The sequence below is a fragment of the Lissotriton helveticus genome, chromosome 4_1 (assembly GCF_964261635.1).
Source record: "Lissotriton helveticus chromosome 4_1, aLisHel1.1, whole genome shotgun sequence".
Classification (NCBI taxonomy): domain Eukaryota; kingdom Metazoa; phylum Chordata; class Amphibia; order Caudata; family Salamandridae; genus Lissotriton; species Lissotriton helveticus.
The window spans coordinates 1,103,374,441-1,103,401,824 of NC_136063.1; the positions used below are offsets into that span (position 1 = coordinate 1,103,374,441).

Below are 27,384 nucleotides of genomic sequence, written 5' to 3' on the forward strand. Positions count from 1 at the left end.
TATGGCTCTCACCACTGCCGCGTGTAGTAGACAGTCTCCCCTCGGGAGGTCGTAGCGCTCCTGCAGAGTCTGGTACGGGGTCAACACTCCGTCATCGTAGAGATCCCCCATCATCTGTAACCCTGCCTCCTCCCACCGTTGCAGCCCCGACCAGTCCCCGCCATGCGGGAGCACGTCACCATGCCCAGTGGGATTTCGGGTGCATACGGGTGCCCAGGTCCAGCTCGCTTTTGCGAGCGGTTCCAGCACAATCGGAGCGTCCGTTCCTCGCAGGAGAGCCCTCTGAGCGCTAACCTTTGCTGCAGGGTTATGTAAGCCAGGACGTGGCGGGGGGTGCCCCCCTCCCTCTCCTGCCCCGGGCCGCGGTAGACCCTCGCAACTTCCTGTGTAAATAACTGCAGTTGTGCAGCCAAGTAATAGAGCTCAAAATCCGGGACCGCCAGGCCACCCTCATCTCTCGGGCGGGTCAGCGTCGCTAATGCAATTCTACGCCTGCCCGTTCCCCACAGGAAGGACACAATCGTCGACCTTAGACATTTGAAGGTCGCTCCCGGTATCCATACGGCGAGGGTCCGGAAAAAATATAATAATCGCGGCAAGGCTATCATTTTTAGGAGTGACACCCGGCCCGCAACCGAGAGAGGGAGGGCGGCCCAGAAGGACATGCTACCCTGCAATGCGCGGATGCAGCGCCCTATATTACCATCTAGTAGGTCCGCAGGCTCGTGGTATATATGCACCACCAGGTAGCTCAGACAGGCGGGTTCTCACCGAAGCCTCGTGCAGGTCAGGGGGCATACTTCCTCCTTCCGCAGAGGGAAGAGGCAGGTTTTTGTCCAATTAACCCGTAGGCCTGATATCTCGCCGAAGCGTGCCAGCAGTCTCTCTGCGCCTTCCACAGCCTCCTCAGCATCCTCTAGAAAGAGGAGAAGGTCGTCTGCATACAAGGAAATGAAGTGGCGGGCCCCTCTGAATTCTAATCCGTTATAATGTTCATCCCGCCTAGCCATTGCCGCAAGAGGTTCCACCGCGAGCGCAAACAGCAGGGGAGATAGTGCACATCCCTGTCTGGTTCCCCGATGCACTTCATATTGGTCAGACACCAAAGGTCCGACTCTCACCCTTGCTCTCGCCGACGAGTACAGCACTTTCGTCCAGCCTATGTATCCCTCACCCAGGCCAAAACCCTGCATCACCCTATATAGGTAGTCCCATTCCAGGCTATCGAAGGCCTTCTCTATGTCAACAGCCAGTACGAGGGGGGCCCTCGCGTCCGATGGTGGGTCGTCTACCAGCCTGAGTAGCCTACGGATGTTGTGTGTCGTGTTCCCTGTGGGTATAAAACCTGATTGATCTTTGTGTACCAGGTCTCACATGTGGGACAACAACCTGGTGGTCAGCACTGTACTCAAAATTTTGTAGTCCGTCGTCAACATAGATAATGGACGGTAGGATGCCAGGTCAGTGTTTTCCCTTCGCGGTTTTAATAAAGGGATCATTATGGCTTCGCGCATAGATTGGGGGAGTCTACCCTTATCCTTAGCTTCATTATATATTACTTGCAGCCTTGGGCCCAGTTGTTCTAGGTATCTCCCGTAAAATTCAATGGGTAATCCATCTATCCCCGGCGTTTTATTACGCGCCATCCTCTTTATCGCTGCTCTTATTTCTTCTAGTGCTATTGGGCCGCCCAGGGCGTCAGCCTGTGCTTGTTCCAGTTGTGGCAACTGCAGATCGCTCAAAAAAGCGTCTATAGCCTCATTCTGGTCCCCTATTTCACTCCTGTACAACCTCTCGTAATAGGATCGAAAACAGTCCAGTATGTCCGGCTGTGTGCTATAGGTGCTACCTCCACTCCCCTTCAGGGTCAGAATCGGCTGACTACTCCTATTAGGGTTCGCTAGCCAAGCCAATAGTGTTCCAGTTTTGTCCCCCCGGCAAGAGTCTTCGTTAAATATGTTTTATAATCGAAGCTACGAAGGCGCTCCACCTCCACTGCCACTGCTTCCCGCGCCTCACTTACCCTCCCCTGGAGCTCAGGGCGGTTAGGGCGCTCCTGCTCCGCTTCCCTCAGCTTGCTCTCAGCCTTGTCCAAGTCGTCCAACAGTGATCTGCGCACTCCCGCAAATTTCCCTATGCAATGCCCCCGTACTACTATTTTGAACGCGTCCCACTCCATGGCTCTGGATGAAGCTGAGCCCTCGTTCTCCCTAAAATATTGTGAGATCTGATCTCCGAGCGCTTCACGGAAGGGTGGGTCATCCAGCGTGTCCGGTCGTAGCCGCCACGTCGGAATCCGTGAGATTACGTTCATCCAGTCTAGTGTTAGGAGGAGAGGGTTGTGGTCAGATATCATGCGCCCCAGATACTCAGTCCGGACCACCGCCGGAAGTACCGACTGAGAGCACAGGAAGGTGTAAAGGCGGACGTGGAGGTCATGTATGCTGGAGTAGAACGAGTAGTCCCGCTCTGCTGGGTGTTGTATATGCCAGACGTCTGCCAAGTCCCATTTCCCCTGCCATTCCGACCTGCGTCTTGCTAATCTGTGTACTGGTAATGTGTGCAGCGGTGGGTGCGACCTATCCAGCGTGGTATCTTCTATGGAGTTGAAGTCCCCCCCCCCATCAGTACAGGGCCTGTGAAGTAGCTGGCCAGCACCCTAGAGAGCCTCGCAAAATAGGTTGCCTGGTCTACATTCGGTGCGTAGACGCTACTGAGCACTATGTGTCTGCCTCTGAGTAAGCCCTCAACTGCCACAAATCTCCCATCCGGATCTACTATGTGTCTAGTTACCTGGAAAGGAATACCCGCCCGTATCCAAATCAACACTCCCCTGGCAAAGGCAGAATACGTGGTGTGAAACAGGTGTCCCCTCCATCTACGCTGTAGCGCAATTCCCTCTTTCTTTGTCAGGAATGCTATGTGCACTCCTCTGCGGACTAGATAAGAATGGATCTTGTGTCTTCTTGTCATTGTATTCAGCCCCCGAACATTCCAAGACACACATTTTAATGATCCCGCATTAGCCATTGTCCCACAGTGTTCGGTTTAGCCCAACAATGATTTGACTCCAGACATCAGACTTGACACTGTCCCCGCCCGCCCCCAACATTCTCCCTTCCCCCCCCTGAACTATGCCTTGAGTTACCCCAACTTCCCCAGGCCCCCCCCCCAGAACAGGACCTAACTGCAGAAGAGTTACTCCCATCCAAACTATTTTGAGCAAACGTGCTCTCAAATCTTCCTAGCCCGTAGTCTGTACTACGGAGGCCTTAGGGGCCCTGGGGAGCGTGAGCTAGCCTCTGGTACCTTCAATCGCAGTCCCCATACCCCCGCCCCGCAATATGCGTTATAACTCACGACAATCCAGTCTAACAGCGGTCTGCTCAAGGGTTCGTAGAGGCGACACCAGCCGCCGCCACTGCTGCCAGGCCACCACGTCCAGGTCTCAGCTTCCAATTATCTCCCCTGATGTCTGTGGCGTGACCTTTGGGCCTCTCGCACCGTCAAGCTCCGACAACTCAGTCTCCGAGCCCGTTCCCTGGCCCCCCTAGCCCGAATCTCTCTCCGACGGGGCAGGCGCCGATCCCGAGACGTCCTTTACCGCCTGCAGTGCTGCTCTCCGCTCGTCCTCTGTTTGTGATTCCGTTGGTCTTCTGGACCCCCGCCCGCGTCCCCGGAGCCTCCTCGATTTCCTCACCGTCTGTTTTTGGCGCTCCTCCTCAGCCCTGAACCGGGCTCCATCCGTGCCTGCTTTGTAAGTGTCCCACCAGGTCCATGCCTCTGCCGCTGTCGGGAAGAACAGAGCTTTCTCATCCACTATCACTCGGAGTCTGGCCGGAAATAATAGCGAGTACCGTATGCCTTCTGTGCGCAGTTCTTTTTTGATGGATAGGGATGAGGCACGCATTTTTTGGGTCTCGAACGTGTAGTCCGGGAACAGCGTTACTTTACTGTTGTCTACCTGAAAGGGGCCCGCATCTCTAGCTCGTTGCAATAGCCAGTCTCTGTCCTTGTAGTGGAGCAGTTTGATGACCACTGGGCGAGGTGGAAGGCCCGGTTTCGGGGGCCTGGCCGGCACTCGGTGCGCCCGCTCCAGAGTGAAGAAGGGGGAAAGGCCCTCCGGGGCCACCTCAGTCTTTAGCCATTCGTGCAAGTAGCCGACCATATCTGTGCCCTCTTTTTTCTCCGGAAGGCCCACTAGGCGCACATTGTTCTGCCGGCTGCGGTTTTCTGCATCCTCTGCTCGCCTCTCCAGAGCTTGTATGCGGTCCAGCGCTTCCGTGAGCCTCCCCTCCATCGATTTGTGTGCTGGCACGACATCTTTCAAGGTGTCTTCCGCTTCCTTGACTCTATCTGCTAACTTCCCGTGGTCAGCCCGCAGGAGCCCCAGCCCCGTCGACACCTGCACAATGTCTTGGTGAAATGCTTCCTTCGTGGCTGCGATAGCCTCTAGGATCCGGTTCTGCATCTGTTGCAGGTCCGTTGTGGCCTGCGGGGGATCCTCCGGTGTCTCCGTGACGGGGCCTCCATCTCCTTTTGCTCCCTTTGGCTTTCCCATCTTTCTCCTGCGATGCCGGCCCGGGATCCCAAGGACGGTCAGGGGCGGCCGGTTCCCAATCTGTTGGGTACCAGTCAGGAAGGGTCTAGTCCGGGGTCCTTCTTTGGGCACTCCTCCCCGCGGGGTCAATCAGCTCTCACTCTCCGCCGTAATCCCTGGTCCCGATCGGGTCAGACTCCCGGTGCAACTATCTCATCCCGGGCACCGGGATGCACCCCTGTTGCGATGGCGTCCCGGCTCCTCGGCGAGGCAAGGAGGGGTCCGAGGCACGTGCGGTTATAAGTTCACCAACAGCACAGCTCCCTCAAGCACCACGCAAGCGTACCTCCAGGCGATGGGTGGAGACTGCTCCGTGCTGTCACTTTTCCAGTGTTGTGTTTGCGCTCCGCGCCGTCACCACTCCACAATTCCAGTTTCCCCTCTATGTTCGAGGGCCAGCAGCAAGTTCACTGTTGTCCACCTACCGCCGATCTCCAATAGCGAGTGTGGCGGGTGCCGTCAGCTGGGTTGTGCGGCAGGTTCCAGCCACCATCCAGGGTTCTCCTGCCACGTCCCCGGTCACTGCCAGTCTCTGGGAGCTCCTATGGTCCAGGTCCACTCTAGGCCCAAAAGCCTGGGGGTCGCGTTGTCAAGTAGGCCCGCCGGAGGGCCCGCAGCTCGGGCGGGCCGCCTTCCGCTATCTTGCCCCTTTCGGTCTTCCTCCCCAGTGGCGCCCGCCAGATGGGCTCGGTGTTAGACGTCCGCCTCTCGGGCCCCAAATTCCTCCCGGGCCCGGAAGCCGGGGAGTCCAGTCGGGGTTCCCCCTCCGGGGACAGTTCGTGGTTGGGCAATCTGAGTTCTCTCCCTGAGTGGTCCCACTCACCAGCCCCTGCCCTCGGGACATCCGCTCCGCTTTCCGGGTGAGGCCAGCCACTGTATGCTCCCGTGGAGGTCAGCGGGCCCAGCCAGGCGCCCCTGTCCCAAGGCCTCAGACGTATAGCAGCACAGGCGCGGCTGCCTCCGGCTCACCGTCCGCAGCAGGGCCGGGCCGCCGGGGGCCAGGGATCGCTCGTCTCCGCCCCCCTCCTCACCAATGGATTGTCTCCGCGATCTCTTCCCACCTGGGCCGCCGGGCGAGGTCCCCAGCCGCTCCTCGGCGCTCGCGGGGATAATAGGCCCCAAAAGCCGGGGCGTATATTTCCTGTCTCTCGGGCGGGGCGGAGCCTCACCGGACCCACTCGTGCGTGGAGCGCCGCACCAGTCCCTCCAGTGTCGGGGGGCCAGGGATTCGCCAGTCGATCCCGATCCCGTTCCCAGCCCGGTACGGTCCTCCTCCTCCTCTCAGCTGGGCGCCGGGGCTGGGGCCGCAGTCACTCCGCGGCTGCTGGCTCCGAGGATGCCGCCATCTTGTGCCTCGGCGTCACGGACTTTCCCCGTCGATTTGTGCCCGCTGCAGTGGCCCCACCGGCACACCACCCGAACCGGAGCAGACCAGAGTGTTTTACCTGGGATCTCCCGGAGTTTCGCGGGGATCCCAGATCGGGTGAAGGAGTATTGCACGGATTATCGGGCAGAGGGTCGGGAGCCTCGCTAGGCTGCCACCGTCCTCATCGGCTGCTAGCCACGCCCCCCGCCGAGGCAGCCTAGAGTAATAACGACATTTTTGACTTGTACCACTCCGTACACAATGTACTGCCTGCAGTGCCCGTGCGGGCTAAAGTATGTGGGGAGTACCATCCACCAAGCTAAAATCAGGGTACTAGAACATGCTAGGGCCATAAACAATGGGGATTTAACATATCCCGTGGCACGCCACTTCAAAGCACTCCATAAAGGAGATAGAAGTCTCCTAACATACTTTTGCCTGGATCACGTACCCCGAATCCCAGGGAGGGCGATAGACTGATGACCCTCAGGAGGCTAGAGTCCAGGTACATTATCGATCTTAATACAAAGACACCTGGAGGACTTAACTCACATGAGGAACTGGCTGTACATCTAGGGGAATAATTAATATAGATCGGTACTGGAATTGGAATATGTGGACACTAGTGTAACTGTAGATACGGGGTTGCTTTGTTTTTTGTGATTAGTGCAATTTCTTTTGATGGTTAAGTGAAATATTATGGACATTATGGACATAAATGTGCATATGCTCATCTATGAGCGTTATTCAAATGTGGGTATTGAGAATTCTGAGTAAGCCCATCTGTGAGCATTATGTATATGATGCAAATAATGCATTCATGAGGAACATTTCAGAGCAAGACCATCAATGGGCATTATTTGTTAATGTTAATGCAAAAGGTGCCTGCATTGAATGACGCTGTGACGCGCAGAAAGTTGATTGTTATAGGGTATATAATATGTACACCGTTCAAAGATGGCGGCCATGGCAATGACATTTTGGTCCTTTAACTATGTCCTTGAACTGTAAATTGAAAACATAAAAAACTGCCGTTTCGGCGACAAAGGCGAATGCCGAAACGCGTCTGGACACCGAGAGATCGAAAATAAAATCTTAAAGCTCGCCACGGTGAGTGCTTGTCGTTTGTGGTGTAAACTACGGAGTTGGGAGCAGTCATATATATATATATATATATATATATACACATACTTGTATATATATTGTTATCGGAATGTGTAAGTATGGTGCATAAGTGCATGAAACGTTAAATTGCACTGCACCATATGTAGGAAGTTAATGGCCCAAGCAAGCTCCCTCCTGAGGAAAACCTCCAACCCTAACATTTTTTTGAAGTAGCTATGTAATAAAATTATGCCGATCACAATTTCTTCCTAATTCTAATGACCTAGAAATCAAAGATAAGGGCCTAGCAAAGGCCACCGCCTCTGGCATTTTTGTGAATCGAAGTCACTGATTCTTGTCTTTATAGAAGTAATTGTTGATACTTATAAACTCCGCTATGCGTTCTACTAAATAAACCTCATTTTACTTGGCACTTTACAGCAACTCTGTAATTGTTAGATGCACACATCCCTTTGATATGCAAGTTATTGAAACATTAGTTCTCTGCCTGCTGTTTTCAATGAGATAGTTTGCACATCCAAGCGGCTTAGCTGCAATCCAAACTATTTGCAGTCTCCTTGGGGTATTCTGATCTCTCCTAGCAGGTTATAATGTTTTATCATGGCCAATGTTAATATTGCATGTACAGAAACACAGTAACATCAACGTGACCGGACCATGAATTAATGTATCCTTCCTCCATTTTACATAAATACTTCTGTATGTGCACACATGCTTGGACAATCCTTTGTCATTTTCACTTTGCTACTACCACAGTCCTTGTCACTGTGTGCAATTTAATACTCTGTCTCTTGAATATTTATCAGGTTTGAGCTTAAAGGATTTAAAATCAGTATTGAAATTAATATCCGAATTTCGTTATAACAGCCAAAGATAAAACAAACCATTTTCTTTTGTTTGATTTATTGCTTTTAATTCAATGTAGTCGTATTTAAATTTGGCATAATCCAAAAACTCCACCCACCTTTAATTTTTTTCTTTTTCAGGTGAAACAATTGCACAGCTCACAGACGTGGCCAGCGTGGATCAACCGGAATCTGATGGGCGTGTGACAATTTACACCGACAAAAATGCAGTGGTAAAAGCTGCCAGGTTGCTGCTGTCCTCGGTGACGAAGGTGCTGGTGCTGGCAGACAGAATAGTTATTAAACAAATTATAACCTCGAGAAATAAGGTATTTAACCTTTTCTGTTGCAAATGGTATTCAGAGCTGCAATCTAAAACCACTACTTGCATTTTTATTAGTTTATATATTTTTGTTCTCCAACTCTCGTGTTTGTGTGCTGTCTGTTTTTTTTTTGCTCTTAAAAGTGTTCATAATTGCTTTCCCTGTCAGCATAGATTTATACTTTAGGAATTACACGTCACAACTAGAGGACTCCTGAGCTGGTTTTGAAAGGTAGAGAATCTGTAGATGTTGCCTTGCATCTTTGTTAAGTCTCCCCTAGACAGCGCATGTACTGTCTCTGCAAAACATGCTGTATCTACAGTAAGGGCTTGAAGCACTGCCCATCTTTTTAATTGGCTCCTTTGACTGCCCTTCATAAATGCCTGCTTTTCTTTGGTTAATATGCTTAATGGTACCTCCTTTTATACTTTTGTAACCTCCCATGAAGACTTGCCCTGTTACATGTGCTCTTACTATCATGTTATTAATTACACTTGTGAGCACTCTTTTTTTTTTTTGTTTGCCTGCCTCTGCTCATGTTTTAGCTGGCTTAATGAAAGGTCCGCCATGCTTGTTTATGTTAGTCTGGACGCATTACTTTTTTCATTTGCCTCCGGCTCGTGTTTTAATCTTCTTGTGTTTATTGCCTTTATAAACACGCTCAGCCAACAGCTGGTTCTTCTCCTGTCCCCAATCATCCTCCTCCCGCTGTTCACTGTTTTCCAACCTCTCATCTCCCCACCCCTCCTCCATCCTCACCCACTTCCCTTGCCGCTCTCTCTTCAACGCCACTCGCTTGTGACAGCAGCCAATCCCTGTGAGACTTGTAACATTTTGAGAAATGTAAGGCTTTTCAACCAATAAAAGTAGACAATTTGACACTTTAACTATGCTTTTATTTCACTTTGTTCAGCTGGTCTCACAAATCTCTTGTGTCTCACAGCCGATATGGTGGGCTCGGGACTTGTAGAGGCATAACGAAGTAGCCCTACCCTTCATGGCGTTGATGGGGCTACCATGTCTTGTTAAGACACCACTTTCAATAGGAAGACATCCACATGCCACCCCAACATCTTCTTTGATTTGTAGAGTAGTTGTCAGGTTTCACATATTCCCCACATGAAGGATACCCAGCCTAATCTACCCTGATCAATAAGGTCTGTTTCCCAATCCTTTCCGACATAAGGGAATGAATGCCTAACTTGGGTAACAGCTAAGAAATGCGTCCCTCTGCACAAATAATTCACTGTTACTAGGCAAATAAGTTCATTACCATCAACTTACCATCAACAGAAAAAGCTCTTTCACTTAACATGCACTTTCTCTTTAAATTAACGAAGATTCAGAGTGGCAGAGCTGAGCGCGGAGCACAAAGAAACGTGAGCTCGGTTTGCTTTCTATGGGCCACTTTTTTTCAGCTGTACTCTGTGTCATGGGTCGGTGCCTGCAGTCAGCTCGGGGGGACTGGTGGGGCTCAGGGACTTGGGAAACACTTCGTTTTTTTACTGCCTGTCTTGGGCTGAGCAACGGCTGCCGAGAAGCAAGAACGGGGTGAAACATATCCACAACTGGGCTTGCTTGGGAGGAATTCTACAGAACCCGAACAAGCTGCATCCTGGGGCTGTGCCTGCTGCTGCTGCTCTGCACCTGGCACATAGGGACTGGAGCTGGGCTGCTGCTGCCTTCTACAGCTACCAGTAAGTGCAAAACACCCTAACTTCCACTTACCTCCCAGCCCAAGTGTGCCGCCCCCACCTCTGCGGGCATACAGTGCAGATCTGCCTGTGCTGTGCACTCTCGCACATCCACCACTAGAAAAATCTTTGTGGATGCCAATAGCACTAACTCGTTGTGTTTCAGCTAGACCCCCAGCTGTGACGCTTTATGTAGAACACATACTATCACCTCGGCAATCTGTCTACACCAACAACTGCTCAGTTTTAAGCCTTGTTTTCTCTGTTTTCGTTGAATTTGCAAACGATAACTTTGTGTGTACACCATAGCTTTCGTCCTTGGGTCTGTCACTATCACACGTGTCTGGTTTTAGAGAGCTTTCAATCCCATGGAGGCTGCTTATCTCACTGCCATCTGAATACTTCAGCTTTGTCTGAGGAAAGCAGATTTTGACTACCGAGCCAAGGCATGTTCTCAGTGAGGCTTTCAATATTTTTTGTTAGTACCTTCTCGTTGTTTCAGTAAAATAACACGTTACAATGTAGTTTCGAGGCTAATTGAGCTGTCCTGTTTCACAGCTGTGTGTAGATTTTCATATTTTTGTGTGGTTTAGGAGTGTCTTTAACTTTGTGGAACTTTGTTGGCTAGTTGGAACAAGCATTGGCATAGCCAATAGGTCTCGCCTTTAGGACCTTATTAGTGTTTAGCCATGCAGCAAATTTTCCTTGGTGCTGTGCCGCTAGGGATTGAAGAGATCAAGAAGTGCTACACACTGGTTCATGCAGTCTGATTCAGTAATACATGCTTGCATGAGGAAATATTTATTGACACATACTAAGAGATGCCTTGCTTTCAGAAATATCACGTGCACCGACAATCTGCCATAATGTGAAAAATCACAAATCCTAAAAAAATACCCTGCCATTGCAAATGCCATAAGGAGACATGATAAGATGGCTGACCGATTAAGCACTCTCTGCTGGCTTCTGCATTAAGTGTTCGGGAAGCCTTGTGCAGTATGTAGCCCCTTGTATTACATGGCATGCAGCACAGAACTCCCAGACCGTAGTTGCTTATGTATCTTAGGCAACTAACACCCACTGGAAAAGCCAATAGTCATGGTTATTGTAAGTAATCTTACTTATTATATCTGGATTCAATCACACGAGCAGCAAAATACCAGTCGGGCGGCACACTATGCTAAGCACAGATTTGTAGGTTACTCGTTTTAAGCCAAGCCCCCAACTGCATCGGCCACGCCCCTTGGAGACCCCCCCCCCCCGAACACACACACAGTTTTTTCATCCCACTTAAAGCCCTGGCCCAAGACAAGAGTTCCTCTAAAAACTCAAACACACACAGACCGCTATCTACATAGAATAACTAGTACAACACTGCCACTACTATGTGGTTGAGAGAGGAAATGAACTTTAGGGGTTACTGGGAGTATGTTTTTGTGGTTGGGATGGTGGTTTCGAGCAGGCGATAAAGGCGGCCTCTGTAGAAAAACGTACTACTTTTCTAAAAAGAGATTGCTTTGATTGATAGCAGTGCGCTAAACTGCGGGGTGCTAGGACACACCGTACATGCAACATTACTTTTTATAAAATAAAAAACACAGCATAGCATATGATTAGCTTTTAAGTGAAGAATTCTGACCCGCCCTGGACTGCCCACGCTATGCCAAATTAACAGCCAGTTGATGAACCAACAAGAAAGAAAGGACTCTAAATGCGTGTATTTTGCCTTAATTTAATTCAGTGTCAAGATATGGGAACGAGCGCAAGCAGTTGCAAAGTAGGCTCTTACAAGAGGAAGTTATTACACTGTCTATCACTGCATTGCAACTGCCAACGAGGAACTTCTATATTGTGTGCTTCAAAATAGGACCCCGAATGTGGGCACAGCTTCCTCTTATGCTGCCGTTTGTTGCTGTCCCGTATATGACTCCGGTGACCACCGGCACCTTCCACCTCCCAAAAGCCCCCAGCGCGGCCTACCAGGGCCCTTACCTTCCAGTGGAAGACACCTAGCTGCTCAAATTCTGCCATGCTCACAGACTGGTTGAGCTGCAACCAATGTGGCTGCCTCTGGTCCTCCGAGGACTCCTCCATGTACCACGCTTCCACCATGTTTGCAGCTCTTATATTTTTTCCTAGTCCAACATTGGGAGTCAATTGGGTGTCAGAAATGGTTTAAGCTCTCCTGTCAGATCTATATACAGGGATTTAAGTGGGTCGGGTCCTTCCGGGTCTCAAATCTCAAAACAGGGCCCTATATTTATGTCCTTAATATTACTGGCAAAAACACTGATCTGATTTCAGAAAAATTATTGTAAAACTGTGATTTAGTTTTGGAACCAGAACAATCAATTCCACTACTCCGTCTAGTTGTCTAGTTTTGCTGCATTATCGGAGAGTGTCAGGATATAATTAAATAATCTATATCAGAAATGTTGTCCCTGGGTCCCTTTTAAAATAACCACAGGGGCAATAAGGTATCTGGGATCGAACGTGAACCATTCCCTATCAGGTTGCTATCAAGCCAATATTTCTCCCTTATGGAGTGAAATTATATCTGACATGTACAAATGAGTAACGTTGTATATCTCCTGCTCGGGTAGTAGATATGCCATTAAAATGCAGCTAATGCCTAGGCTGCACTGCCAGTTCAAACTGACCAATACACATTGGATGATCTTGAAAATACCTTAATCAAATTTGCCTATCAGAACAAGGTCCCTAGAGTCTACAAGAAATACTATGAGCACCCACCGATACATTTGTGGGAAGAGAACCTAGACAATCCCAAAGCAATAGCTCTTCCGCTATTAACAGGTGCATCACTGGGTGCTTGATCCTACTGTAAAAGAAGCAGCGATGGGACCACAAACACATGGCTCTTGACTGGATACCAGGGTACGAAGGAGTGGGTTTGGGCTCTAACATGGGCTATACGAAGAGAGGATCCACAGTACTACATAAAGACCAACCTGCTAAAAGATGGGAGGTTCTGTGTAAGTACATATATAAACATAATCTCTCAGTTGTACTTAACACCTGATAAACTCCATAAGATATTCCCGCACACCACAAAGAAATGCATGGGAAGGGGGCGGGGGCGGGGGTAGGATGCCATGACATATTTGATGGGAATGCCCCAAAAGACGCTTGTCTTGAAAGAGGTCCTATAGTGAGGAAGTAGCTTCACTGTATATGGAAAGAGGTCTTAGCTGTCATTAGGAGATCACTGATGGTTCCAATACCAGCCACGGCATACGTTATAATTCTTGGTCTGGCACCTCTAAAATGGGAGCCCTGTTGCGGTCCTGGATGTTAACTCATCAGCTGCCACTTTTAACACAAATCACAATGTTCGAGGCATATGAGCTGCAGATCGTACACTTTGCATTAGATCGCCACCTGGTGTTGGGCTCGGATGATTGCAGGTTGTTGTCTTCTTGGAGAAGTCTTTGTTGTCACGATATAGGTGACTCCTCCCCTGGACAATACTGCGCGATTTCCAGGCAATGAAAACAAAAGGCTAGCCAGGTGAGACATATGTGGCACTGGTGAATTGGGGAAACGATAGCGCTAAAAAGGCTGCTATCCCATGTAACCAAAGACAATGATAATGTTCTGCAAACTTGGCAGCCTGTGCTAACCTACTTAGAAGAAGTGCATGGCCATAAGCTGTGGCGTCCAGGGAGTGAAGGGAAAGGGCTTTGTTATGGTTACTTTCATGGGCGTCATTTAGGAGTCGCTAGCGCTCGCAGCTGTGACCCCTGGCACCCTTCCTGCTACCCCTAGTACTTCCATGGCAACCCCTTGGCCTAGGCGGTCTCTAAAAGAGTGCTAGAACCCGCTAAGAGAAGGCTAGAACTGAAGTTAAATAGTACTCTCAGGAGACTTTCAAAACTTGTTTTATCGTGCAGCAACGAGGAAGCTTAGCTGCCATAAATAATTCATCTGTGAAACTCTAAACACTTCTGTAAAACACAATGTTGTTAACATTCCTGAACTGGGGGCTCTGGCCTGGATTGCCTTTGCAGTGTGTTGTGGAGATATTGTGATCAAACAGAACATGACAATTACAACAGAGGTGGCAGAAGAGAGAAAAGGAAACGTTAACGACCTGGGGCAACAGCGAGATATGAAGAGTGTGTTAAGATACACCAGGTAGACAGGTGAGGCAGAGACAAAAAAACACATTTGACGTGTGTGTATGTTGGAATGGTAGATGTAGTCTTTTTTGAGAGACGGAAAAACAGATGAAAGGTGGCGATAGGTGAAAAAGAGACTGTAGAGAGGGTAAGACAGGTGTGTCAGTCAGACAGATGAGAATAACGCTGCTTAGACGCACAGAAATGGAAGGGGAACAGGTCTGACATAGGCGATAAAGAGACAGTAAAAAAGAGACAGCTGATAGGGTAAAAAAGAGACCCGAGAGATAGGTGAGACAGGTGAGAAAGAGACAGTTCAGAGGTACAGAGTGGGAGAGTAGGAGACAGGTGTAACAAAAGTGACTAAGAGTACTGGTGTAAGAGAACATAGATTTAGGAATACATGTGAGAGAGTAGTAATAACACAAACAGGAGAGAAAGAATAGCTGAGAGGTGGGGGAGGGACACATGAACATCAATTAAAGGTTGCTTTGGGTTGTATTGGCGACTCCTGGATTGCCCTTTGCGACCCCTGCCACTGCTTTTGCTAGCCCCTAGTCACTTAAGTGGGAAAATGGTTGGTAATACCACAGTGGCAGCCTTCTTTGTTGGCTTTGAGGCGCCTCGCTTCTTTTTTTCTGCAAATGTTTTAATATGCCGATAATGCAGAATAGTGCCTTTCTCAATAAGAAAATGGATTCCCAGGAACTGTGTCGGGACATTTGTTAAGGTAGGTTAAATCAAATGCTTTTACAAATATAAACTGTGTCAGCGCATGCAGGTGAGAATGTGTTTGAGGGAGAGAGAGAGAGCAACTCAGTGAGGGAGTTTGTATGCGGGAGCATGTTTGTGTGTGTGAGAGTAAAAGTGAATGTGAGTGCATTTGAGTGTGAGTGAGTAAGAATGAATAACAATAAATATGAAGAGTAGTGTTAGGGAGAGTGAGGGGGTGTGTATGAGAACAAATGTGAGTGAGTGGCAGTGAGTGAACATAACTGTGAGTGAGAATGAATGTGTCCGAGTAAGTGAAATGAGTGAGTGAGAGTAAGAGTTAGTACACATGAGTGAGTGAGAAAGTATGAGTTGGTGGGAGTAAAAGAGAATGTGAGTGAGATTGAGTGCACAGGAAAGAGTGAGAGTCAGTGTGGGAGAATAAGTGAGACTGCATGAGAACGAATGCATGAGTAAGAGTGAGAGGAAGCGTGTGAGTGAGAATTTATGAGTGAGCCCGAGTGAGAGAGAGTGAGAATGAGTTAGTGAAATTAAGTGAGGATGAGTGAGTTGAAATGCACTGTGCATTTGAAAACACCAGCGGAAAAATTCTGGCACTGCCATACTGCAGCAGTTCTTGCCATGGGTTACCCATGGCAAAATGCTGGCACTCGCACATTGATGGTAATTCTTGGTATGAGCAGGTCAATTGTGGTATATAGGGGAGAAGGTATCCAAAATGCTGGCCCTGACATACTAGAAGTACTTTTTGACATGAGACACCCTGTAGACAGACAGCAATAATGGCACAATTCTAGCACTGGCATATTGTATGTATTTTTTGTGTAAGTTGGCACTGTGGAATACCCTTGACAAAATGCACATTTTAAAACAAGTTTTTGCTATGTTACATTATTTTGAATACATTAAAAAAAATGTTTTCGGAGAAAACCTTAAAATAATTTACGATCAGTGTTTTGTGGCTCTACGTACTCTTCAGATAAACCCATTACAAAAGCATATTTCTTCAATTAATACAAAGGTTCAATTGGAATATCTTTTCACAACCCTATTATATAGGTGGTATCTACATTTTACATTTGTGTCGTTATATTAAGCATGCAGTTATTATGGAACTTCAGCCAACTAATCAAGATTATGGAGATCACTTTGTGGGAAGATTTAGGGTCAAAGGTCATGCTAAATGTTACTTCTGAGATGTCAATATTAGCAAAGGGTGTGTGCTGTCACATCCACTTCACCTGGGATTTTGGTTCATTGACGTTCATGGTTACTTTGAATGAATTAATATTTGAGCAAATCCAGGTCCGTTCATCTTTTAAATTATCTAACCGTGTCTCAATTATTGATTTCACCTTTATTTCAGAAAATGTAAGCCCTAAATTGGTCGAAAATATGGTAACCCCTCGACTGGAGAGTGACCACAACCCTCAGACACTTATACTACAACTGCCAATAAGTTGCAATCCTAGATCTAATGAGCTTCTCAATACGGTGCATTCTTCATACAATCTGAAGAGACTGGTATGGCGTTCGGATAAACATGAAGACATAATACAGGCTAATGAAGCAATAATAAAGGATAGCAACCAGTGCCAGGTGGGGGTAGGTTCAGTGATCGATAAATGGAATTATATTACATCATCCCTGTTGGGAAATTTTCTAGTACAAAATTGAAAGAAAATAAATCTAGCATTAATCTCCCCCAATAAATGGTGCACATTTCAGCTATGTATATTAAAACGATCACTCAATAGAGCTGTACTGGATGCCTTTTCTGATAGATACCAGCAATCTTACTTGTATATAAGGATACAATAACGGCTCTAAGAAGATCTTATAGACAAGAAGTGTGGTTGGTTAATCAAGTTACCAATCAGGGCTATGGCACAGATTACTTCATGCCTCTAAACAAAATAATGTAAACATGTTTTGGGAAATAATTAAACTTGAAAGGGGAGGCAACAGGGCTTACAGTATTAATATTATGGAAGTTGAATGGGTAAACTTTATTACCATCCAGTATGGCGTGGGCGAACTGGTAGTGAATAAACAAGACCTGTGTCATAGTGGTGACAAAATTAACAAACCGAATACAGAGATAGTGAGTGGCATGAGCCTGGGTAATGACTTGGTCCATAAACATAATATTGTGAAACCTAGTGAGTCATATATAGAGCAAGTCAGCAGCCCTGATTTGAAGAATGGTCTGGATCGTATAAGCATTAATGAAATAGCCAATCTCTTACGCCGCCTTCGATCAAATGGTGCTCCTGGCCCAAATGGCCTTATTCCATGTCACTATTGATATGTGGGCCGATGTGTTGACCCTAGTGTTCAATGAGGTATTTGCATCAAAAATTGCCCCTGTATCATGGCAAGTTAGCATCTTGCAGCCCATCTATAAAAGCGGCCCAGTTGACAACCCTGCTAATTATCGGTTAATTGCCTTAACGGATGTCGACGCTAAGGTATTTGCCTCACGTTTATTGATTGACCTGGAAATTTAGGCAGCTCAGCATGGTATAATTCCACTCAATCAAGCAGGTTTTTGTACGGGCCAATCTACCATTACCAACCTGCTGGCCCTCACTTTATTAGCAGAACGGGCAGTTTAAAAAAACCTAAATCTGTATATTTCTTTTTATAGATCTAAAGGTAGCCTTTGATTCACTTCCTCAAGGTTTGTTATTCAAAAACTGGTTGGATGGTCCATCCCACGTTATTTGCTTGATGCTATAATTCTTCTTTACACCAATACTTGGGTCCAGGTCAAGCTATGTGACAGTGGTACCTTATCACAAAAAATTAAAACCTATAATGGCCTAAAGCAAAGTTGCGTCCTAGCTCCTTGCCTTTTTAATCTATTTCTGTCAGACCTTCTCCAGCACCTGAAATCTGTTGACGCCCATCCCCCAAAATTAGTTGAGGTGCAACTTAGCTATTTACAATAATCAGGATTCTATTCTTTTGAGCCAAACCTTGATAGGTCTACAAAGATTGATACATGCTTTTGATGGTTATATCGTAGCAATTAGCTTGAAACTGAATGTCAAAAAAACTAAAATCATGAAAACCAGCCTGGCAAAATCAAATACCAACTCATGGAGGGCCAGAGGAGGGCCAGTTGAAGTGGTAAAAACATAAAAATAGCTAGGCATTTTATTTGATAATAGAGTTTCGTTTACAAATCATTTTAAAGATTTAAGGGCAAAAATTGTAACCCTAATCCATGCCTTTAAATGTTTGTATAAATTGTTAAGATGACAGTCATATGATCATCTTAAAGTTATGAGAGAAAAGCTACAGCCAACTAGTACATATGGCTCGCCTGTCACCAGGGGGAAAGACGCAAAACTATTGGATTCATTAGTAATCAAGGCTTATAAAACAATTTTTGGGATCCCAAGGTCAGTTGGCCAAGCAGAAATAAGACTGAAGTTTGGCCTCCAAAGACAATCTGTGGTGTCGCAAAAGTCATTTTTGAAATGGATGTACTCTTCGTTTTCATCTGACCCTGTTTCCTTAGCGAACATCTGTTGGCCTGAAATATTAAATTGTGCCTATACCACTACCTGGCGATCCTACATTGCATCTTCCTTCAAAGTGTTGGTCTGCTGAAAGGACTCACCAAATTGACAATGCACAATTTTAAACAAATAAAAAAAAAAAATCAATGTCAACTCCCTTAATGCGGATAAATCAGCTCTAACTGCAAAAACTGATGCATGGTTTGTGATTAATCCACACCAGTCTCTGCAAATCCAGCCACACCTGAATGCCTATTTCTCGGCTCAAATATAAAACACATTTCTAAAAATTAGATTGATATGAACCCAACTAAGGAGGGTATGCCGATCTGGATTCAGCTGTGGCCAAGTACTAATTGTAGACTGTGTGGGTGGCCACGTGAAACCCTATTGCACTTTATATGTGTGTGTCCTAAATTGCTTAAAATACTTTGCACACTTTTAAAACCCCTAATTCTTAAGGTTGGGGTAAGATCGGCTCGTCAGGCCTTAATTTTATGTCTATCGCCTGAGTCGATTCCACAGCTATGTCAATTGACAAAGTTTTTTGCAATGCTGAAAAATTGCTGGTTTCTGCTATTTAAGGGTTACCTTAAAGAACTATCAATCATTGAGGTTGTTAAGGTCAATGACATACTGTACTATTTAGTGCCTACGCCACTATGATAACTAGTCACAATATAAATTATGATAACACTGATGCACTTTCGCCGCTTATTTGCACAATGGAACTCGTTGCATATAAAATTCTATGCACTAGGACAACCTTGGATAATAGGTTTTTATAATGTACACTGTCACCTTACCGCTCACTTGCACTTTGAAATGTAATGATACAGTTTGTGTACATATGTATCTTATAGCATATTTGCACAATGTTATACAAGGTTAATTGTTTTTTATCATACATTCCTGACTGTAACTATAATTTGTAAATAGATTTTATGGCGTTGGTTATAAAAGAAGACTACACGTGGTTTCAGTGTTCCGGTACGGCATGTTACCATAGATTCATTCTTTTGTACAAGCGCTTATTGTCTAAAGAAACTGGAATAGTGTTTCTTTTATATTGTTCAGTTTTAAAGTTTTAATTGCAATGATTTTTGTTAATCAAGCAATAAAGAAATCATTCATTCATTCATGGTTACTTTGTATTCTTTTACACTTTATTTTCTCTCTATGTAGTGTGAGATATTACCTGAATCAAATGTATGTGTATGAAGTTATAAATGCATTGTTAGCTTATGAAAATTCAATAAAATTAATTTGTAGCCAAACTGTGTATAAGATGTTAGCTTAAGATTTCTATATTGGCTGCCATCTATCAGCTCCAATATGTATATCATTGTCGTCATTCTCTTCTATGCTTTTATTTTAGTGGTTTATTTCAGTTTAATTGTCAAGTGTTTTTCTTGAGCTAGGCTTAGTGTAAGATAATTTTTCCCCATGTGATAAATATGCTTCCAAAAACAAACATAGTCGTTCCAAATTACTTGTTTGTAGTGGTGTGCTATAATCTTTGTATCAATCTTGGTAACTTCAAATTGGAAATTATCTCTATTAGATTTAAATAAATTGGTTGGGATCTGCCTACTGAAGCTAAGATGTGCTTTTTGTGTTTGCCTTGTTTGTTGATGACTTCTGCCACATTCCCTGTGAGTGTTAAATTCCTGCAACACCTTTTCTCCTTGTCTTAAGTTTTTTAAAATGTTTTTATTTCTCGCAATGTGCAGCTTGGCTCCTGAAGCAGTATAATTGATGATCTTATTAATTCCAAATAATGTATGTGTTGACACGCCTGCGTCAAGCTAATTAATATCAGAGCTGTAATAGTTTTTTTATGTGTATTGCTTTGTTCTCATTAGGTTACCAGAAGCATTCCTTACAAGTCATTTTTATTGTCCTCCACCGCTTTTTCACAACCCTGCTGTTATGTTACGGTATTTTATTTGTAAGATGTGTGCTTGAGCGCTTTAGGCACTGGAAAAACACATTCCACATGGGATACAAGGAAAGAATATAAGGAGATTATTTGTTAAAAAGCCAAGTGTATTTAAGGACTAAAAAGGAGTAAATTGGCTCGTCATGAAGATCAGTGGTTATAGAATTTCATAGTTTTCCATCTGCAGTGAAAAGTGGCTGTCCCTGAAAATGGTTGCCTTCTTTCAGGGGACTGAGAACTGAAAGAGATTATAGGATTTCAGAGGTTGTTCAGGCCAGTAGAAAATGAATTTATTTGCCTAAACAGTGGGTTTCTTCTCATATAAGTTGTATGCAGAACTTTGTGAGTTTTGAAAGCCACCTGAGACTTTATACGCCACCAATGTAGCAATTTGAGGACTTGTGCCTTTCACCACATGGGCAGTGATGTTTTTGTTGAGCTGTAAATGATGCAGGAGTTTGTCTGGAGCTATCAAATAGATGGAATTGGCATAGTCCAGTCTTGACTACATAAGAGCATATATAACCATGATTTGAAGTGTAAAATTAGTGGGAGAATATTTAGAAGAATGCCCACTTGTGCAAAGAAAGTGTGAGCTATATTCATGGAGTGTGCTTCCAGTAAGGCAATATTGTGCATTCAATTCTCTAAGTCACCTCCTTCAACAGGTCAGAGGGAGATCAGTTGTATCTCACCACTGCAGCGTATTCTAAGATTATAAGAGTGTCTGTTGGGCTGAGCAAAGGTCAGCCTGACAGACACTCTTCTTGTACAGGTCAGGCAGCCAGGCGCTGTACATGCACTAAATGTGCAGGCACCTCCATGCCTGAGATGAATTTTGCCCGGCTGAAGATGTCACAGCCCGGTGGGCGTTACCTCCTCAGCCTGGCACAACGCCTGGAGCACCCCACCCTCATTTTAAAAAAATGTTTAAACAATTTCTTTATTTGCATTTTGCAGTTAACTTTAGATATATAGTGTGTACAGAATGTATTACATACACAGTATCAACGCATGGCAGATAGTAGTTCCAAAATTATAGCGTATGTGTTACTTAATTGATATTTTATGGCTAACGGACAACTAAAAAAAATGTCAGAAACAGAATACACATATATATATGCTGACAAATCGTTGCTGGCTTGAGATCGCTCCTTAAGTGTATCCCATGCAACCATATAGTTTGCTACTTGATTATTACAATGCAATTCTAACATAAAGTTCTGAACAATAACTTGACACAATACAACAGCTTGTAACCAATCAGGCTTCTCCTGTTATGCCAGTCCCTCTCATACCTAACTCCCGCCCCGTTCCTCATAACTCCAATTCGGTGATTTGTTTTTACTTTTGCGATGGTTTTCTACCTATTTATGTAGAACAATTGAGAGCGTTGGATCCTATCCTTGGTGAGAACTGTTCACAGTCAGCTCATGTCTCATCTGCGGACCCTATCGGATGGTGTGGCTCCGTTTTGCACCTCCCCGTATGATGTAGTGTCACCATTATAGTGTCCCAGTTCGGTGCAATTGGATATTTGCGTAGGCCAGCTGTATCTTTTTTATGTAGCGCTACACTTTCTGCCTGGGCCCACACCGTGAGCTAACGTTTCTAGCATTCTATTGGAGGAGGATGTTTGGTCTTCCAACCTCAGGTAACCTGCCTTTTTGCTACTACAAGGCCTAGGTCCAAAATTGGGGATGTGGCTTTGTGTTTTTTTGACCTGAGAAACATGCCTAATATGCAGTCTTCCCATGTTTGTAGTTCTGGGTGGTCTGTACATTTGGACAGGCAGGACCCGACCTCTATCCAGTATTGGTGCAGTAGAGGGTAGGACAACAGCATGTGCAGAAGGTCTGCTACATACTGGTCACAGCGAATGCATGCTGCTGATGATAATTGAAAATATCTGTTTATTTTTTTATCCAGGGATAGACATGCTCTGTTTATGTTAAAAACCAAATTATGCGAAACTTTGCAGTTCGCGGGATTTGCGTGCCACTCGCTAATGTCTTGTCCCATTCCATGGCCTCCCTCTGTCCACCTCCCAGGCAGTGCACAATGACTTTAAAGGTCGTATGGTGTGCGTTATTAATGCTTCTGTTAGCCAATGTACTATGTGACTGCCCTTGCCCATACTGGGCAGATATTGTATAACTAAAGGGGTTGGGGTTTGATGCGCAAATCCCGCCAGGCATTTGTCAGTGCCAACATTATAGATGTATGTAGTATGAATTGTCCTGGCAGCATGTCAGTGTCCTGGGCTAGCTTGTCAAATGCTAGTAGTGTCCCGTCTTCATATAGATCACCCAGTGTCTGCACTCCTGCAGCATGCCACAGTTCTAGTGCACCACGTGTTGTATTTATTCCACTTCTCAGGGTACCAAGAAGGGGCACTGCAAGTGCATAGGGAGTCGTCTGTCGGGTAAGATATAGGCTGCGTCTGTAACAGCGGTGGGCCAAGGCTAGGGAGGTTGGTGTCGGGGTAGAAGGCCTAGCAATAGGGGGAAACAGATGGCATATCCTGCACAGAAACCAAGGAGGTTGTACAGTGGGTGTGTCAGTTATTTGCTCTCCCAACAGCCATTTTGACACCCACTGGAGCTGAGCGGCTAGGTAGTATAGTACTATATTGGGAACTGCCAGTCCCCCTTTCTCCGCTAGCACATAGAGGTTCCATAAAGCTACTCTGTGGCGCCCTTTATTCCATTTAAAGTCTCTAAGCAATTGTTCCAACTCACGTAATGTTTTGGCTTGGACATATACGGGCAGATTTGTGAAGTAATACAGGAGTCATGGCAGTATCACCATTTTGGACAGGGCTATTCTACCCATGACATATATCTGCAGTGTTCTCCAGAATTGTATTTTGGACCGGATAGATGAAATAGCTCTGGTGAGATTGCCATCGAGCATATCTCTTGCACTGTGATATATGTATTTGCCCAAGTACCAGAAGGAAGATGGCTGCCATTGAATGGAAACTCACTTGACCTCAAGTTCTGGGTCCTTCACCTCACATTTAAAGGGACTGAGACATGACTTATTCCAGTTTACTGTTAGCCCCGACAATCCAGCAAAATGCTGCAGGATATGTGCAATAGTGTCCGGTGCATTATCATCATCTGTTATTTCTAGTAATAGGTCATCTACGTATAAGGACACCACGCGAAGACCATCTCCATACAAATGCCCCAGCCATTGCCTCTCCTAGGAAAACGAGCAGCCAAAGGTTTCATGGACAATGAGAACAATAAAGGAGAGAGAGGACATCCCTGTCTGGTTCCTCTGTTTATTGGAATGCTCTTAGATATTAGCCGCCCTGTGCGGACCCGGATAAAAAGGCTGCATATACAGCAACCATACCAGGTTCAGAAAGGTTACATGCAAACCATATTGGCGAAGGACGCAAACAAATAAAGCCACTCAAGCGAATCAAAAGCCTTCTCTAGGTCCTGGACCAGGAAGCCCGAGCTGAGCCAGAGCTGTATTGCGTATTCTTGAAGTCTGAATAATCTCCATATATTAAGAGAGGGTTTACGGGCTGGCACAAATCCATTCTGGTCCTGATGGACCAATGACTGTATCAGCGGTGCTAGCCTGGCCGAAATTACAGAAGCAAGAATTTTATAATCTGTGTTGATAATTGCAAGCGGTCTGTATGAGCCAAGCCGCGATGGATCTCTATCAGGTTTAGGGAGGGATATTAATAATGCCTCTCGTTGTGTTGCTGTAAGTGTGGAGGCAGAGGGGTCTAGGGATGACTAACTTATACTTGTATTACCTGGCGACGCGCTTGCTCGTGCTGCATGATTGGTTTAACGGGGTTGGTCTGATCCGGCTTATAGGCTGGAACTTAGTGAGTTGGGCTTGTCCAACCTCCAATCGATGATGTATGGGGCGCCCTTCACGTCTCATCTGCCCGACATGACTCGCTCTGCGTTTCTGGCATGGCGGGCCGCACTCGGCCACACCAAATGGACCTGCACTCTGACCCAATGCACGCCCTTGTGGCAAAGGAACTGGCTCAGGGAAGTCAACGGGCTGCAGGGCTTCGGGTCATGGCACCTGATAGGGGTCTCGCAGTTGGACGACGTCTGGGTGGGTGACCATATGCGCTCCTTTCGGGACCTCCAGGGAAGGTACTCTTTACATCACTCAGTTTTACAGATATTTGCAGCTGTGTCACGCCCTTCCAGTGCACCTCACGACTGGTACTCGCCACCCAGACCATAGCCCGCCCGAGGTACAAATCATGTTGGGGGACCTGAGGAGGTGGGGGCACCTCCCGCATCTATCGGACACTCATTAACAATACCCCCACCTCACTTGAGCAGCTGCGGATCCAATGGGAGGAATGGGTGGGCTCCCTGGAAGAAGAAGACGGCGCGACGCCTTTATGGCGCCCAGGACAGTCACGGCCTCAGCCAGACTGCGCATGGTGCAGCTCTACTATTTGCATGCGGCCTATTTGACACAGGCTCGTCTGCACCGCGCGGGGTTCCAGCTGTCCCCCCGCTTGTGCGAGGTGCGGCCACGAGCGGACCGACTTTTTCCATGTGGTGTGGTCATGTCCGTGCTTGGCGAACTTTTGGGGAGATATAGAGGAGGAGCTCACTGAGGCGCTGGGGTGGGAGATTCCTCACGATCCGAAGTATGCGATCCTGGGCATCACGGATGGGTTGGACGGGTCCAGACATGAAAAGTTGTTTTATACGACAGCAATGGTGGTGGCGAAGATGGACATAGCCTCTGTTTGGAAGAGTCCTGACCCTCCCACTGTGGGGAAGTGGCGGGCGGGGGTCGACTGGTTTGCCGCACAAGAAAAAACATTGCATGCAGCACGTGGCTGCCCCAAGAAGTATTGTAGGGGTTGGGGGAAGTGGTGGGCGGGCTTTGTTTAGTTTAATAGGGGATTTTCCAAATGCGGTCCTTTTGACTTGTATGCACTTGTCCCTTGGATTGTCCAGATTATTGTATGCATTTCTTTACTGTCATGGAACCTTGATGATTGGCTGTTTTTTCTTTGTAAAATCAATCAAAATTTGTTTATCAAAAAAAAGTGTGGAGGTAGAGAGTGCAGTGTTGTATACTGTTTTGAGCTGGGACACTAGCAGCTTGGCATAGGCTTTGTAGAATTCGGGTGATAGGCCGTCTGGACCTGGGCATTTCCCTTTGGCCAGAGCACGTATGCTTGTTAGCATTTCCTCAGGTGTGACCGGTAAATCAAGCTCCAGGCTCTGCTCAGGAGTGAGGTTGGGAAAGTCAATTTCTGTGAGGAATTGATGGATTTCTTCTGGCGGTGCCATGGTGTTGGATCTGTACAGTTCTGTATAGTGTTTCGTAAAATCAGAGTGTATTTCTAATTGTGTGTATATTGATACGCCATCAGGTGCACGGTTTACTGTTATGGTGCCCGGGCATCCTCTTGTCTGATGAGCCATACAAGCAGGCATACTGCTTTGTCTGCAGTGCTATGAGTGTGTGCTAAGTGTGCCATATAATTGAGACACCTCAGTCTCTCTAGTATCTTGAGATGTTCTGTTCTTTTCTCATTAAGTTGTGGTCTCAGTAAGGGGTTCTTCGGTCACTTGCGTTTCAAGATGTAGTAGTCTAACCTCCTACTTTCTAGTGTCCTATTCTATGACTTTACGCAGACCTATTTGCGTATTTAGGCAGGGACCCCGTGTTACCACTTTGAAAGTATCCCACTCAATTAGCCGTGAGGATGCAGTTCCTAAGTTATCATTGAAGTAATTAATGATTTCCATGCTAAGGGCTTCGCGGAATGGTTTATCTTCTAACGTCTCGGCTGTAAGCGCCACCTGGGGATAACTGCTGGGCAATTATCCCACAACAAGTGCAGAGTTTGGGGATTGTGGTCTGAGAGGATCCTAACAAGATATTGAGTTTGTCAATGCAGGCACAATCTCTTTCGTGCAGAACAGCCTGTCCAGCCTTGCATGCAGCCCCTGGGAGCCCGAGTAATAAGAATATACCCTGTCCATGGGGTTTCGGTGCCTCCAGACACCCACAAGCTGCCAGTACGCCACCCAGGTTTTTAGCACTCTCATGGCTATTGTCGTGGGTGTACCGGGAAGAGGGGGAAAGGACCGGTTGAGGGATATATTTAATACACAGTTAAAATCCTCACGTAGCAGCTGGAGTATACCATGCCTGTCAGGGAGCTTGCTAGATAATGTATCAAGGTAGGTTGTCTAATCTGTGTTGGGTGCATATATAGAAACTTGGACTATATGTCTGCCATCCAGACGGCCCTTTACAAGAATGTACCATCCCTCTTTGTCTATCACAGATTCCTCGATTTGAAAGGGGGTGCCTGGTCTGATCCAGACCAGCGCTCCACGAGCAAAGGCTGAATATCCGGTGGCATATAGTTGATCTATCAATCTCCTCTGCAGGTTTGCTATTATGTTGGTAGTAAGGTGTCTCCTGTAGCAAAACTTTTTGGGCCTGATGCCTTTTAAGATAAGAATATATTGAATATCTACGTGAGGGTGTGTGAATTTCCCGGACATTGCAAGTGCAAATCTTAGTGACTACCATAACGGTGGTGGAGCAGAATTCTGGAGGTGTCAGATCGCAGGAGCGGAACCGTCACAAGTGGGGGGGAGGCATGTAAGGTAAGTACAGGGATGTATTATTGTTGACATCTTGTGCGTGTGTGATTGTGCTGATGTGTCATACCAAACTTAATAAATATCTGCAAACATGTAAAACACCAAAAGAGTGAAATTGCAACCGTCCAAACTTTCAACCAACATGTCATGCCAACGTTGGCTATCGGGGTCGGGCAATGCATATGCCAGGTGTTGACTTAATTAAGATCTGGTTCCCTCAAGAGATAGTGACTGTCGCGGGAACCAGAGTTGTTGCTGATCTTAACTGGGCTATGTCTGGAGCCTAACTTCTTTTGTCTATGGCTTGGTTACCTGCCCTGTATGCCCCCTCCGGGTCTCTTACAATGCTGGAGTTCTGTGCAGTGTTATACCATAGTTACAATAGCACAGCATATGACCTGTTTTAAAACATAACATGCCCTTCTATACATGCGTATCCTCTGT

At 46.3% G+C, this 27,384-nt stretch overlaps 1 protein-coding gene across 2 annotated transcripts in view; it reads left to right on the plus strand.

Annotated features, from left to right (window-relative positions):
- Positions 1-27,384, plus strand: part of CTNNAL1 (catenin alpha like 1) — an 883,049-nt gene that overhangs the window by 326,655 nt on the left and 529,010 nt on the right. For both annotated transcript variants that reach the window (XM_078687708.1, XM_078687709.1), the window contains exon 3: positions 8,078-8,265. In XM_078687708.1, coding sequence (XP_078543834.1) covers positions 8,078-8,265 — 188 coding nt within the window. The remainder of the gene's footprint in view (positions 1-8,077; positions 8,266-27,384) is intronic.